A 15277-nucleotide genomic window follows, 5' to 3' on the forward strand; every position below is an offset into this window, starting at 1 on the left:
CCCCACGCCCTCTCCGCAGTGTTGGCACTGCCTACGTCTCCCTTTTAAATTCCTGTCTTGGCTTTGGGAACACTGTGCTATCTTGGTCCTCTTACCTCCTTCATAGTTCCTTACTTCACTGCTTCCTGGCCTCCAACTGCGCCCCTAAAACTCTGGTTTTGGCCCTATTAAGAGAGACCCTGTAAGATGTATGAAATAATGAATAATTTCCCCTTCCTTTCTTTAGGTAAACAGGATTAACAAACTACGATTCTTGTCTGTTGTCAGGTCATTCACACTAAGAACCCTGTAGCCCAGACAGAAATAGTACATATTACAATAGGGGAGGGCGTGCTTTTTTGCTAAATTCCTGAGAAGTCGCTCTGTCCAGGAAGTTCGCTTGTTTCCATTTACGTTTCAAATAGAGGAGAGTCAAGGGGGTTGCATCTTAGCGCCCCAGCTGAGCTAGATGTGGTTGTGCCCCATAGAAAACGAGTGACAGCCTTTCTGCTGCAGGAAAGGAGATAGAACGGATGAAAGCCCTCCGTCCCAGTCGTGCCTGGAGCGTGGCAGAGCAGTGGCAGCTGAAATCCTCCAGGCTTACCTGTGAGCCCAGGCCTGATGCCGGGCAGCAGAGCAGAGGTCGGGCTTTAGCTACTCTGGAACCCTTAGCCAGGCCGTGTCCCAGGCACCAAGTCCATACAGGGACTCATGGCCCCAGCCAGCCTCAGCCTTGCCTGCCTCCCTCCCAGGCCCTCCTGGCAGATCAGTGCCCTGGAACACTGCTGATCTGCTTTTGCTGCTGCCAAACAGCAAACCAACCAGCCAGTGAAAATGGCCGGTGTATCCAGAAAAACACGGAGACTGTCACTGTGGTCACTCCCAGGACTTCTTCCTCTCTTGCCCTCCCTCCCTTTGTTGGTCCTTGACGTCCTCGCCTGGGGGTAACTTGGGAAGTTACTTGGTCTGCAAGCCTCAGTTTCTTCTTGTTAACGGTGATAATCATACCTGCCCCAGTGTGAGGACTGAGTGAGCCGATCCAGGTGAAGTCCTGGCCGCCCAGCCTCACTCCAGCAGGAGCCCCTGCCCCAGGAATAACAGCCATGGTGTCGTCAGCCTCTAGGCTCCCAGTGCGAAGGCCAGGCCAGAGGCGTGTGTCAGACCAGAAGCAGGTCTGAGCGTGTCCACCGAGACCGGTCTGTTTTCTACGCCAGTCTTTTTCACTGAAGCTCCTCGTGAACTTAGCGAAGTTGAATAAATCCAGCCATTTCGTAGTGAACTTAAAAATGTTTCTCTCTGACTGAATTTAAATGCTAAGTTTACCCGTTCCCTGTTGTCGTGTATATTATCTGAGAAAACCTTCATTTCCCTCCGCAGATATGGTGTTGGTCCTACCACAATGGATGTGCCCTTTTAAAAATGTCAGCGCTGCCCAGAGAACAGGACGATGGCATTCTACAAACCCACAAGAACTTCCTGGATGGGTCAGTGCTGTTCAGTGTTTTGTTATTGCTCAGCTCTGTTCTTGTTTTCCGAGAAGCAAGGGGCAGTTCCTAGTCGTGTCTCCATATCTGCTTACCTCTGATCGCGTGGCATTCCCGAGTGCAGCCTCGAGTGGCTGTTTTTAATGACGCACGCTGAGCGTTAGGGGCAGTGGCCGGGTGTCTGTGCCGTTCACAGCTGTCCAACTGAGGTCATGGCGCACGTCACTGTGCTGCATGTTTGAAAATTTTCAAAATAAAAAGTTAAAACCCAAAGTACATGAATTAAGAAGCACAAATTGATAGTTACAAAATAGTCACGTTGACGTAAGTAAAGCAGAGGGGATATAATCAATAATATTGCAATACATATATATGGTTCCAGGTGAATATTGGAAATACCAAGGGGAACGTTATGTAGAGCATATGATTGTCTAACCACTAAGCTGTACACCTGAAACCAATACAAAACAAAATTGAAAGAAAAAAGAACATGTTTGAGATAATGGCTGTGAAGTTATCGTGGTAGTCACTTCATAGTATATGTAGGTCCAGTCATCACTCTGTACTCCTCAGACAGTGTTGTGTGTCAGTTATATCCCAATGAAACCGAAAAACAAAGGAGAAAAGGCGTGGACTTTGGAGTTAAATTGCCTTAGTTCAAATCATGGCTCGATCAGTGTGTAAACGGCATAATCCCGGGCCAGGAAGCTGCAGGCCACACACCACCCTTTCCACGCGCGCTGCCTGGCCCGGCGGTCCTGTGCCTGCCTCGCTCGCAGGTGAGGGTTACATGGGAGGGCACCTGCAAAGCTCCTCACACAGGTCTCGGCCGGAGCGAGTGCTCAGGAGAAATCAGCCCCTTCTAGTTCATGTCTGCCTTTCTAATCACGCATTACTTTTGATACCTAGAATTTACAGGGTCATCCACAGGCCACCCTATGAAATTGTCAAAACTGAAGACCTATCAAGCAACTTCCTGTCCCTGCCCGACATCCAGACTGCGTACTCGAAGTTTAAACAGCTGTTTCTGATAGGTGAGAGATGCTGGCGAACGTGTTCTGTCACGGAGGGAAGACACACAGCGGACCTGGTGGGAGGTCCTGCCTTGTCCCTGGCCCTTTCCCTAGCTGAGTCTCCACTAGAGTTTTCACCATCTGGGACCATCAGCCTTTGATTTGAATTTGCAGCTTTGAAGTAGTAGACGTCTGTGGGATGCGGGGCTCTGAGTCAGCTGGGCTGGGCAGGGAGTAGTGGTATGCAAGGTGGCTGAATGGGTGTGTTTAGGGTTCCGGTGGAGGCTGGGTCTCCCCCTTGGGCCCTCATAGCACCAGGATGTACCACTTCTAGGAGCAGCAGCCTGTGGCACTCCCTGGATCGTAGGTGAGGGTGAAGTGGGGGGACACTGCCCAAGGTGTCCACAACTGTCTCTACCAAAGGATGCCGCTCTCTCCTGCGCCCCAGGTGGGCGTGGCTCTGTGCATGTCGTAGGCACTTTTCCCTCAGCAGTAACACCTGGTTTGGCTGCCACACACTCCCAGGGCCTTCCAGCTCAGAGCCATTCCCGCGGGGGTCTGGAAGCGCCTTGATGGAAACGGAGACCTGTGTCTGGGCGCGCGCGAGCAGCGCGTTGCGTTGAGCCGCGCAGGTTCGGTGCAGGCGTGTGCGTGAGCCACCTGACTTCTCTGCTCTTTCCCCCCAGATAACAGTACTGAATTTTGGGACACAGATATCAAATGGTTTTCTTTGTTGGAAAGTAGCAGCTGGCTTGACATAATCAGGTATTTGAAGCCATTGTTTTGCTTGTGACTTTTATAGTTCTCTAATTGTCGTAAAGCAAATGGACAGATAATGTGTTTTATATTTCACAGTGAAACATTTTGCATTTGTTCTGTATCATATCGGTGCTCATGGGATCAGAATGTACAGACATGCTGCCTGCTCCCCAGGAGACATCCTCTCATAGGCTAGGCCTTGAGAGAGGCGAGGGTAGGGGTGAGGCAGCCTGATCCTGCTGCAGCAGCAGTGCCGGCTCCGGGAGGAAGCGGGTGGGGCCGGGGAGGGGTGCTGATTGTGGACTAACCACCTTTGCTCTGATCCTGGGGTGAGCGTTCTCCCGTGCAGGGCCCGCCATCCTCTCAGCTGGGCCCTGTGCACTGTGGGAGGAGCCTCCCTTCCCACGCTCCCTAACAGATATGTTTTGAAGCGCCTGCTGCATGTCTCAGAATTGGAATATGTTCTCGAAAGCAGCGATGAGTGTCATCAAGGCCCTTCTCTCTGCAGGCAGGGGAGGTTGAGTGTCCGCAAGCAGGTGAAGGGTCGGGCTGGGCCCGCGCCCCTGGGCAGAGGCCCGCCTGCGGGAAGCCCTGGGATGAGCAAAGGCAAAGCTGCCAGCCGCGGCCACCGACGCGGAGGAACAGGTGCAGCTAGAGACACGCAGGACCCCTGGGCGTGGTGGGGCTTGTCGCCCACTGACCGCCGGGCAGTGACCTTGAATGAAGCGGGTGGGCGTGCAGCACTCAGTGGGGGCCCGGCAGGTCTGTCCGCGTTCTCCCTGAGGACTTCTAGTTTAGAAATCACCTGGGAGCACTTTTACATCAGTCTTGAGAGTCCCTTCTGGAAAGGTTGAGTTTCTAATAGGCAAACGAGTGTCTTGCAGTATCTGTTTCTTTTGGAGGTTTTAGCGAAAGCAGGTAAGACAGAAACTGAAGGTCCGCGTGGACTGTCTCTAACGCTCTTCCTGTTTCGTCCCAAGCCCGGAACGAATGCCTCCTTCCTTGTCTCTTTTCCATGTAGACGCTGCCTGAAGAAGGCGATCGAGGTCATAGAATGCCTGGACGCACAGAACACGAACGTCCTTCTTGTAGGTATGCGCCTGGCCTCCATGTTCCTGCTTGAGGCCCGGTTCTGTGGGCACAGCCGATGCGACTGGAAGCAGTGACCCAGCGCAGGATTCTGCCCGCCTCCTGCCTGACCTTGCAGTCCTTTGCGTCGGGTTCAGTGTTTCAGCTTAAGAATAAACTCCTTCGCTTGGAACTTGGCAGATCTGTTCGCAGCCCAATAAGGAGTTGTTTGGTGTCTTCACCGAAGCTCATTTTCTAATGTTTGGGATTTTGTTTTATATTAACTCAACTTGGTTAAAGTTACAATCTTTGGATAATCCCTTTTATAAAAAGAGACCCGTGGTTTAATTATTACTTTTATATGTTTCTGTCCAACAACCTTGTGCAGCTGCCACAGGAACTTTGTGGTGCGTGATTTCCTGCTCCTCGGGGGCTGACTCTGCTGTGGGTGGGACAGGCGTGGGCGTTTGCCGTGTGTGAGAGCAGGTGGGAGCCGCCACACGGTGTATGGCTGGGATTGGTGAGGTCCGAGCCAAAGCACTGCTGCTGCGAGTACCATCGGTTCTTCTAGCCCCTGCATTTCAAATGGCGTAGGTCGCCTCCTGCTTTCCTGCCCTCAAGCTCTTATCATTTCTCTGACACGCTGCATGGCTGCTGAGATGTAGCTTTTATGAGCCGATGGGGAAAAGCATCTGCCTGTGGCTTCTACCCCATCTGATGCTGGCTCGCTGGCCTAGGTTTGATTGTTGGGCACCTACCATGTGCAGAGCTCTATGCGTCTGCCTTCTGGGAGCTGACAACCAGTTGGGAGGGTTGGCTTGAAGTGTGTTACTGAAAAAGCCCTAACCAACAGCGACAGCTCAGTCCTCACGGTGGAGAGGAGGTGGGGTGACGGCAGGTCTGAGAGGGGGAAGTCCCAGGGCCAGACTGCTCTCCCTGCTCACAGTCCCTTCTACTGTCTCTGACCCCTAATGCCAGTGCCCTCATCCTGTGGGCCATTTTAAAATAGCCACTGGAATTGCTCTTCTCTTTATGGAGAGGAACCCTGGAGTGTTAGACCCTGACTCCTAATGCCTTAAACGCTCAGACAGACGCACAGATGCAGATGAGTGTGTATTGGCTGTGGGCCATGAAGTAAGCAGGTATTTGCTGGAGTTGTCACTGTGAGGGCTTTGTGCTGCCCCTTCAGGGCTGGGCCGGGGGACTCGGCCACAGAGAGTTGTCTGGCCAGGCAGGGAGCCAGGCTCTCCACCTCTTCGACACGAGCGTGGAGCACTGGGCACGTCCAGAAAGACTCACTTTCTCCAAGCAGAGGGCGGAGGGGCTGGGAGCGGGAAAGGAGTTCCGAGGAGGGTCCAAGAGCAGCTCCTGGGAGCAGTGAGTTCAGTGACGGAGACGTGGACACGCAGCCCCGGGTGGTGAGCTTGGTCTGCAGAGCCCAGCAGGTCACCATTGCGTGTGTGATCCGACCTCCCATGCAGCACACGGGATGCCCACATGCTTCAGGGTCTGCCGTGCTGCGTTCACTCCTTCAGCGAGCACAGCGTGCTCAGTGCCCTGTGTGCGGGGGCCTGCTGGCCGGCAAAGCTGCCCCCTCGCACTTGGAACATCCCCTCTTTCTGTTGCCCTTGTTCTGAGGGAATTAGAGCTGGGCTGTCCATGGCAGGCCTGGTGTTGGGGCCCTGCTCTTGTGTGCGAGTGTGAGTGCTCTGAAGGTTTTAACACTTTCGCCCTCCTTCCTGGCTCCTAGAGGAGAACGCCTCCGACCTCTGCTGCCTCGTCTCCTCGCTGGTGCAAGTGATGATGGACCCGCACTGCAGGACCAGGGCCGGCTTCCAGAGCCTCGTCCAGAAGGAGTGGGTCGCGGGCGGGCACTGCTTCCTGGACCGCTGCAACCACCTGCGGCAGAGTGACAAGGAGGAGGTGAGTGTCCTGGCGCCTGGGGCGGGGCTGCTGTGTGGGGATGCACCCGGCACTGCTCAGCAGGAAGGCTGCGTGACTCCCCGTGTGAGGACTTTGACGGTTTAAACAACATTGGAGCCCTTCCCAGAGGGAAGAGATGTTAATGGTAGCGGGTGTGCTCGGCATGCTCTCTTCTCAAGCATGGATAGATAGTCCATGGTGGGAGGAGGACTGATTTGTAAAACTTAATAAAAATTAACTCAGCAAGAGAGACTCCTAGAATTTCTGCTAAGTTAGTTTTTGCAAAAAAATGGATACTCAGTGTAAGTTTCCTATAGAAAATACGTGACACTGGATCCTTTTTCCTTGCACATAAACCTGTCCCAAGTAAAGCAGAGGGGGACGCTAGCGCCACCTGCTGCCAGGGCCCTGGTGGTGTGCCTGTGAGTGACGCACTCGGCCTCTGCCTCTGGCCCTGTGAGTGCGGCTGCAGGAGTGTTAGCATTAGGGTTTGGTTCTGCTTGTCTCGCTGCAGCGGCACAAGATTAATGATCATGGAAGGAACAATGAAAACGGGTCCTTTCCGGAATTAAATCGCCTGCAGAGCTACCATATGCTAGTAGCGTGCCTCGTGGTGTTTCTCGCTCCAGAGAAAAGCATGTCTGTCTGCGTGCGTGTTCCCGGGGACCCAGGCCTCCGTCGCTGGGCCTGGAGTTTCTTTCAGGCCTGGGCTGTATCTCACTGAGCTGAATGGAATTCACTGTCTTCATTCTTGGAGTGGAGTTTGCCTTTCTGGGAAATTAGTTTGAAAGCTTATGGGACTCAAATAATATGATGGGCAGAGAGAGCTGAGATTGGGGGGGAAGAGTGTGTTCATGTCTCAGAAAATAGGACCGACAGGCATGTGTCTAACGGAGAAAAAGCCCCGAGAACTTCTGACCTGCTCATGCAGCCCGGTAGCAGTCCCCACGCCTTCTGACCCACGGCCCCGACTGCACGGCCCTGACCCACGGCCCTGACCCACGGCCCTGACCGCACGGCCCTGACCGCACGGCCCTGACCCACGGCCCTGACCGCACGGCCCCGACCGCACGGCCCTGACCCACGGCCCTGACCCACGGCCCCGACCGCACGGCCCTGACCCACGGCCCTGACCGCACGGCCCTGACCCACGGCCCCGACCGCACGGCCCTGACCCACGGACCTGACCGCACGGCCCCGACCGCACCGCGAGGACAGACAGTCTTCATCTGTTTCATGGTCTGGAGCATGAAACGAGGTGTGAAATAAAAGTGCAGTGTAAGTGTTTCTCAGCATCTCAACATCGAAGTATTCAAGTTTTGAAGGAAAGCTGGATGGTCTGTTTGTGATGTAAATGATACAGTGCTGGACTTTGATTCAGAAGTTGGATTCCCCACTCACGTCTCCTGTGAGCTGTGCGGTTCCACACTCACGTCTCCTGTGAGCCGAGCAGTTCCACACTCACGTCTCCTGTGAGCCGAGCAGTTCCACACTCACCTCTCCTGTGAGCCGTGCGGTTCCACACTCACCTCTCCTGTGAGCCGTGCGGTTCCACACTCACGTCTCCTGTGAGCCGTGCGGTTCCACACTCACGTCTCCTGTGAGCCGAGCGGTTCCACACTCACGTCTCCTGTGAGCCGAGCGGTTCCACACTCACGTCTCCTGTGAGCCGAGCGGTTCCACACTCACCTCTCCTGTGAGCCGTGCGGTTCCACACTCACCTCTCCTGTGAGCCGTGCGGTTCCACACTCACCTCTCCTGTGAGCCGTGCGGTTCCACACTCACCTCTCCTGTGAGCCGTGCGGTTCCACACTCACCTCTCCTGTGAGCCGTGCGGTTCCACACTCACCTCTCCTGTGAGCTGAGCGGTTCCACACTCACCTCTCCTGTGAGCCGTGCGGTTCCACACTCACCTCTCCTGTGAGTGAGCGAGAGACCTGGGCCAGCCTCCGAGGGAGAGGCTGTCAGGGGCCTGTCTTGCCCACCTGCTGGCACAGGTGGCTCAGGGTGAGCACGGGTGGGTGGCGAGGCCCTTGCACACTATTCTCTGCTAATACTGGGCTTGCCTCTCAGTTGCTAATAAAGGAGTCCGTCAGTTAAAAAATATAATTGTGAAAAAATATTAGGAACTCTTTTTTGCTGCATCTACCTTCTCCCCTGTTCTCTCTCTTCTGGTTCTCATTGTGGGCGTGGGAAGGGGGTATTAACAAAATTCAAAATAACTAAATACAGTTTTTTAAATAAAATTGGCTAAGAAGATTCTGGGATTCTTCCAGGGGAAGTAACGTCCCACTTAGGGCTCACAGTCGGTGTTTCCTGTCAGAGTGACCGCGTGCCCCTTGGCTAATGCCGAGCTGGGCGGTTCCGCATCATGGTCTCCACGTGCCCTACAGGGGGCGCTGCCAGGGTGTCCCGTCGGGGCCTGCGGCTTAGCTGAGCGCCTCCCGCTCGGAGTGGAACGGAGCCCCCTGCTGCCTGGAGACTGGTGCCCAGCAGGTTCTTCCGCAGCCGTTGGGGGACTGCCCGAGCTCGGGCGGCGGGCACTGCCCCTTCGTGCCCGCTCAGTAACGCGTGTCTTGTTGTCACGTAGGTCCCCGTGTTCCTGCTCTTCTTGGATTGTGTCTGGCAGCTGGTGCACCAGCACCCCCCCGCATTCGAGTTCACGGAGACGTACCTGACCGTCTTGTCGGACAGCCTGTACATACCTATTTTCACCACCTTCTTCTTCAACTCGCCTCATCAGAAGGAGGTGAACCTGGTGAGTCCCTCTTAGGAACCTTGTGGGGAAGAAACTGCCTCACAAGCAGACTGCAAGAAGGTTGATGATAAAATGAAACGGCTTTAACACGACGGGCGAGCCCTGCTCCGAGTGCCTCCTGGGGGTGGTTGTAAGCCCAGCACCTGGGTCTGTCCCGATGGTCCCCGAGGGGGGCGCAGGGAGGAGCCGTCGCTCACCCTGTCTCAGTCAGTGCGGAGTGGGAGCCAGTGCTGGGGTTGGGCAGTTCACAGAGCTGTCCTTGGGGACGGTGGCCAGACGGCCAGACCAAGGCCTTCCCTCCCACCTGCTCGACGCTCGGAGCTCCTCTGGAGAACAGAGACCAGGCAGCGCGCTGGTGCTTCCCTTAGTGTCCTGAGGCCATGCTGCCGGGGCGGGGGGGGGGGGTAGCTCTGACCCGACTTCTGCGGCCTTGGGGTTCGCTCCAGCTGGCCCTCCAGGTGGGGTTTTGCCAAATCCACGGTGAAGTGAGACACAGCCCGGCCACACCAGCTCCGTGACGTCAGACCGTTCACTTCAGTTTTCTGAGCCTCAGTTTCCTCAGTTGTACAATTGCAGAAATAATAGGGACGTCACAGGTGGTTGTGAAAGTGCCCAGGACAGCGACTGGCACGTGACCCCTCCCCTCCCCCCCACAGCCTAGAGCAGGAGCCTGAGAAGCGAGGCGCGTGGGGCGGGTCTTGGCGCAGGGGCCTCCCCGTGCCCTGTGTCCGCCCCGGCCCTGGCCCGGCCCTGCCTGACCTGTGCTCGTTTTGCAGGGCAGGGAAGCTCAGGATGCACACAGCACGCCCCTGCACCTGCTCACGGTGTGGGACTGGTCTGTACAGTTTGAACCCAGAGCCCAGACCTTGCTCCAGAACCCTCTGTACGTGGAAAAACCCAAACTGGACAAAGGCCAGCGGAAAGGAACGCATCTCAAAGTAAGGCCCACGCGCCTGGCCCGTCACCCGCCGGGCGTGTGTGGAGGGGTAACCGTTACGCTGGTGCTGGAACTGTCAGCAGAGCTGGGATCAAGTGGGCTTGGTCCCCTGTGGGGGGCGGGCAGGAGGCAGCCATCAATGATTCTCTCATCACTGATGTTCCTGTCTCTCTCTCCCTCTCCCTTCCTCTCCCAAATCAACAAAAATATGTTAAATAAATAAATAAACCAAATAAGGGTTAGGCCTTGCCATTGCTGAGGGCTCTTACCCACTGGCCTGGGGCCGTTTTGTGATCCTAACTCCGCTATCACCAGAAGTGTGCATGTCGCCACCAGGGGGCGCAGCACACACACAGAAGCTGAGCTCTGGCCACGCTGTGTGGAGCTCAGGGAGCTCTGGGCTCCCCGGCAGGAGAGAGGGTAGCCGGGAGGGAACGTCCACCCTGAGCCCGAGGCCCCTCCAGGGGCCCAGCAGCAGCGGGGAGTCGTTGGCAGCTGCCCTGCTGTGAGTCCTGGCCTTGGCTCCCCGGGCCCCAGGCCCCTGGAGGATGGAGCCACCGCCCACACCGAGCAGCCAGGCTCCCGCCCCCTTTAGGGCTGAGCAGGGCCTGGGGATTGGCCGGACTGCCCTCCCCTCTGTGGGGTCTGTGGGGAGAAATCCCGGCCAGGAGACAGAGCCAGGAGATGGAACTCGCCTGTCCGCGCGAGAACTGAGTTACTAGTAAAGTCAGGACTCGCCCGTCTTCACAGCCTGTCACAGCCGCCCCAACACAAAGCACCTTGCTTGGCTGCGGGAGAGTTACCGGGGAAACAGGCGAACGCTCTCACCTTTTCCCTCCGTGCAGCTTGTCAGAGGAGAGCACCTGGCCCGTTAGTCAGTTCCTCACAGTCTTAGGCCCCACCTGCCTCTCCGGAAGAATCTTTCTGACTTAAGCGTCAGCTCCACTGGCCGCCTGGTAACCACAGTCATTTCATCCAAGGGGCAGGACCCTCGGGTCGTTGGCCCCTCCTCACGGTGTTCACCCGGCTTCGGGGAAACCTGCCCTTCCCAAGTGCCGGTGCCCTTGGCGCCCCTGTGACCGTGGGGCGGGGGCAGCTGCCCTTGGCCCGGCCGTGCGGGTGGAATAGACACGAAGCCGCCCTCTGTGAGCATTTTCAGGAATTTGCATGCACATGGCAGTTCTGAGGGCTCGTGACTCGTTAGCCCAGGACCGGGCCCCTTTCTGTGGTGGGAGCAACGGTCCCTGTGCGGCCAGGCTAACGGAGGCTTTTCTTTGTGTTTTCTCTCAAAGCATCAGCGACAGCTTTCTTTGCCGCTGACCCAGTCTAAGTCATCTCCCAAAAGAGGATTTTTCAGGGAAGAAACAGATCATTTAATTAAAAACCTTCTGGGCAAGAGAATTAGCAAACTGATTAATTATTCCGATGAGCTGCAAGACAGCTTTCGAGAGTTCTACGACAGCTGGCACAGCAAGCCCCCCGACTACCACGGCCTGCTGCTGCCTCACATCGAGGGGCCGGAGGTCAGGGTGTGGGCCCAGCGCTACTTGCGTTGGATCCCAGAAGCCCAAATCCTGGGTGGTGGCGCGGTGGCCATGACGAGCAGACTGGTGGGAATGATGGAGGAAGTGCGGAGCTTACAGGAGAAAATCAACGAGAGACACCACCACCAGAGGGCCCTGCCGGCCGAGGCCCCGTCCCTGCTGCGGAGCTCGGCGCGCCTGTCCTCGCTGTTCCCCTTCGCCTTGCTGCAGCGGCGCCCCTCCAAGCCCGTCCTGCCCACCAGCGGCTGGAAAGCCCTGGGAGACGAAGAGGACCTGGCCAGGCGAGAAGATGAGTTTGTGGACCTCGGGGAGGTGTGACCTGCGGCCGGTGGCTGTGGGAGAGGAAGCCGAGGACTGGGACCGGCGGCCGCACGTGGACACGCTGACCGGGGCTGTGTGTCCCGCGGAAGCCGTGCTGGGAGGGGGGCCAGCGGCCTCAGGGGAAGAGCCGGCTCTCTCTCTCCTGGTCCTGGGCGACTATGCAATTAAAACCGTGTCTCTAGTATTAGTAACTGTTCCCGACGCACAGTGTTACACGGAATCGGCCGTAGCTCGTTTACTACTCAGAAGGGCTTTGGTCAGATATTCTTGGATCGATTCTTTCTTCAGATCCTTTCGGTGCCAAGATAACTTACCCAGTCTCAGTGCAGAGCAGGTTCAGCTTCGTGGGATGTGAATGGCGACGGGGGGATTCAGGTGGAGCGTGGAGATGTGTGGCATTCACTTCAACACCCGCCGCGTCATTCCTTCCTGCATCACTTGCCCGTGGAAAGCGGAAGCCAGCCTCCCGGTCACCGTCCTGACGGGCAGACCGTCCCCCTCCCGCAGGGATGGCTCTTCCTGTAGGGGTGCTGGGCCCGCCAACCGCGCCACCCTTTTTCACGTGCTGACGCCTCCAGGTCTCTGCCTGCTCCGTCCCCTCGCCCGTCCCTCCATGCTGCCCGGCTGCGGTGCCCGTGGTCCCGGGCCTTGCTGCTAAACCTGGTTTTTACACGGGGGGACTCTCTCGTCGGCCCAGAGGCGCTTCCGTTCTGGAGGCTCAGCGCGTGCAGGTGATGCTCGGCCTTTTCCTAGCGGCGTGCCCAGGCCGGGGTCCCCACCGCAGCCCCGCAGATGGTTCCCCACACTCTGTCCGCTGCCAGGCTGATGAGGATCCCTTCCGGCCGTGGCTGCCGTGGGAGGAGCTGAGCATCAGCATCAGAAGCGATGGCTGTCCGACTGTGCCTCCGCGACGTGAAAGCCATACAAGAAGCCGAACTGCACTTGGGAGCCTTCTCGCACCTGCTTCTAAATGCGGGAAAGTCCACTTCGCAAGGACCAGCTTCTCATTCTCAGGGGGACCCCGTTAAACCCACAAGAGGCAGGGGAGGAAAACGTCTAAGGTTAGAAGGTGTCAGCAGGAATGTTTGCCTTTTAAGTGCATTTGCTGCCCAGTGCAGAGCCCGGTTTAAGTAGCAGGTGTTAGAAACACTCCCACTCGTCCCGGGGCAGGAAGAAGCGTGAGGTTCTCGGTGTGCACGGAATCGTCTTCTGTCCGTAACAAGACTGCTTGGCTCCCCCACTCGTGTGGACACGGGAGCGGGCTGGGCGGAGGGCGGGCTCCTGCGCTGGGGCCAAGCACACCCCGGCCTCGGTCGCCTGAAGAGTCTCACTGGGGAGGTGGGCGCAGGCTTGCCATAGCTTTCACCAGTGCACTCGTTCACTAGCCCCCCTCACACGCTCTGTGGGCCTCGTACACTAGCACCAACCTCCACGTCTCTGCCCCAAGGGCCTCCCGAATACACGACGGAGCTATTTTTGCTACCATATTGTAGCGTGAATATTTATACAGTGGCCTCTTCAATCTTAAGATCTTAGCAATTTTCATTCCAGAAACGCCCGGTGCGATGCTTTACACTTCACAAAGTATGGTTTAAAGGCACACGTCATGGCCCCTGTCATAGCAGTTGAATGTGCATTGAAATATTTTTCTATGATTTTAAAAAAATTACAGTAGAAAAATAAGCTGTTATAACATGGGAGGTCATGACAATTTATTTATATTTGAAATCAGATTTCTATAAACTTGTATTTGTGTACAGAATTCTCAGTGGGTTTATATATTGTGACGTTTTTATTCAAAATTGAAATGTGGGTTATGCTTAACAGTTAAAACTGAAACGAGACCATTCGCTTTGTTTAAGATGCTGCACTGTGCACGTTTGGAAATGTACGTTACTTTACCGCGTATAATATCTTGAGTTTGTTTATACCTCCAAGTTTTTACACTGAAGATAAATTAGCTTTAATTACATGTAAAACTTTTTTTTAAGGGAATAAGCTGTTGGGCTAAATCTGTATAAATGTGCTTTTTATTTTTTGAACGTACAATGAAAGTTTACTTGTATCTCACTGCACCATGTCTGACTGCAGAAATTAAAGCACAATTTACCAGCAGACATACTCAGTGTGGTTGGTAAAACATGGAATAATTACGTTCACACATTGTGTGTGTGTGTGTGTGTGTGTGTGTGTGTGTGTGTGTGTGTGTGTTTGGTTGGTTGGAGGTGGTGGGAAAATCAATAACCAAATATTTAAATTTCAAGTGGTGACAAAGTACTGAATGAAAAGGATGATAGGGAGGAGGCTGTTGGAGCGGCTGAGGAGCAGTTTTAGACCCTGAAGTGAACTGCCAGGGCGCTCTGCTTTGGGGCTGTTTGAGATGAGGACCGTGTTTTCCGGCTGGAAGAGCTCCGAGTGCAGGTCCACCGTGAAGGGAGAGGCCTCGGCTGCCCTTCCCTGGGGGTGCCCGCAAGGCGCTGCCAGCCGAGGGGCGCAGACGGCCTTGTGTGGCCGGGCCTGGCACCTGTGTGTGCGCGCGGGGAGGAGGCCCATTTCTCCGGCCTTCCCGCCCTGCAGCCCTTTCCCTTCGTCAGGACAGGACGTCCCCTCTCTCCTCAGGCCACCAAGCCGGACCCTGGAGGCCCCGCTGCCGCCACGTCCTCTCGGGCTCCAGTTCTGGTCTTTATTCGTTTCCCAGGAGTGGCCGGGACCCGCCATTGAGCGGGCTCTGGTCTGGTTTCCCCGGGGGCCTGGCGTGTCTCCCCTGAGTTTCTTGTTCCTTGGCTTCCAGGTGAGGTCGGGGGAAGACGGAGGGGCGGGAAGAGGGGCGTTTCCCATCCGGGGGAGACAGGACGGGCGGGGCAGGGCCCCTGTGCCTTCCTGGGTCACCTCCTGTCCTGGACGGGCGGGCAGGGCGAGCCTGGACGGCAGCTGCTTCCAGGCCTCCTGGGGCTGTGGTCAGTGCTGCTCTGCAGGAGCGTCTCAGCTGGCATTGCCCTGGGCTCTGGAGCATTTAGGAAGGCAGCCCTGGGTGATTCCAAAGAACTGTGACGTGTCCTTTCTACACTGAAGAGAAGTCATTTGTTGGGGTGGTGGCTTTGTGTCTTTAAAGGCACAGACATCTTGGCCTGCTTTGTGGTTCAGGCCCGGACTCTTCTTTCTTCTTCTTTCCTGTTGACCCTCCTATGACCTGCCTGCCTTCGGCAATGAGAGCAAGCGGCGTGTCTGTCACCTGGACGTCTGTAAGTAGCTTTTGACCTGCGAAGGAAAACTTCCCGGTTTAGTAAGCCCCATAGTTACCACTATGGACAATCCTCACACCTGTTGCAGAAAAAAGTCACCAGAGACCCTCAAACTGCAAACCCGAGACCATCAGGCTGTCGCCGCCTGCCTGCAGTCTGCCGAAGAGGTTCTGAGTGAGTCGTGCACTCAGAAACCCTCTGGACTGGCTGCCTGTGGACTCGAAGCTGGGCTTCTAGCCTGCCGGTCAC

At 56.0% G+C, this 15277-nt stretch overlaps 1 protein-coding gene across 1 annotated transcript in view; it reads left to right on the forward strand.

Annotated features, from left to right (window-relative positions):
• Positions 1–13901, forward strand: part of MTMR12 (myotubularin related protein 12) — a 51143-nt gene extending 37242 nt beyond the window's left edge. Inside the window, exons 9-16 of the mRNA XM_059694999.1 lie at positions 1357–1463; positions 2373–2497; positions 3163–3241; positions 4257–4327; positions 6054–6226; positions 8817–8984; positions 9761–9922; positions 11214–13901. Of these exons, the coding sequence (XP_059550982.1) occupies positions 1357–1463; positions 2373–2497; positions 3163–3241; positions 4257–4327; positions 6054–6226; positions 8817–8984; positions 9761–9922; positions 11214–11783 (1455 nt within the window). The 3' untranslated portion in view covers positions 11784–13901. The remainder of the gene's footprint in view (positions 1–1356; positions 1464–2372; positions 2498–3162; positions 3242–4256; positions 4328–6053; positions 6227–8816; positions 8985–9760; positions 9923–11213) is intronic.
• The last annotated feature ends 1376 nt before the right edge of the window (positions 13902–15277 follow it).

This window comes from Myotis daubentonii, chromosome 4 (assembly GCF_963259705.1).
Source record: "Myotis daubentonii chromosome 4, mMyoDau2.1, whole genome shotgun sequence".
NCBI lineage: Eukaryota > Metazoa > Chordata > Mammalia > Chiroptera > Vespertilionidae > Myotis > Myotis daubentonii.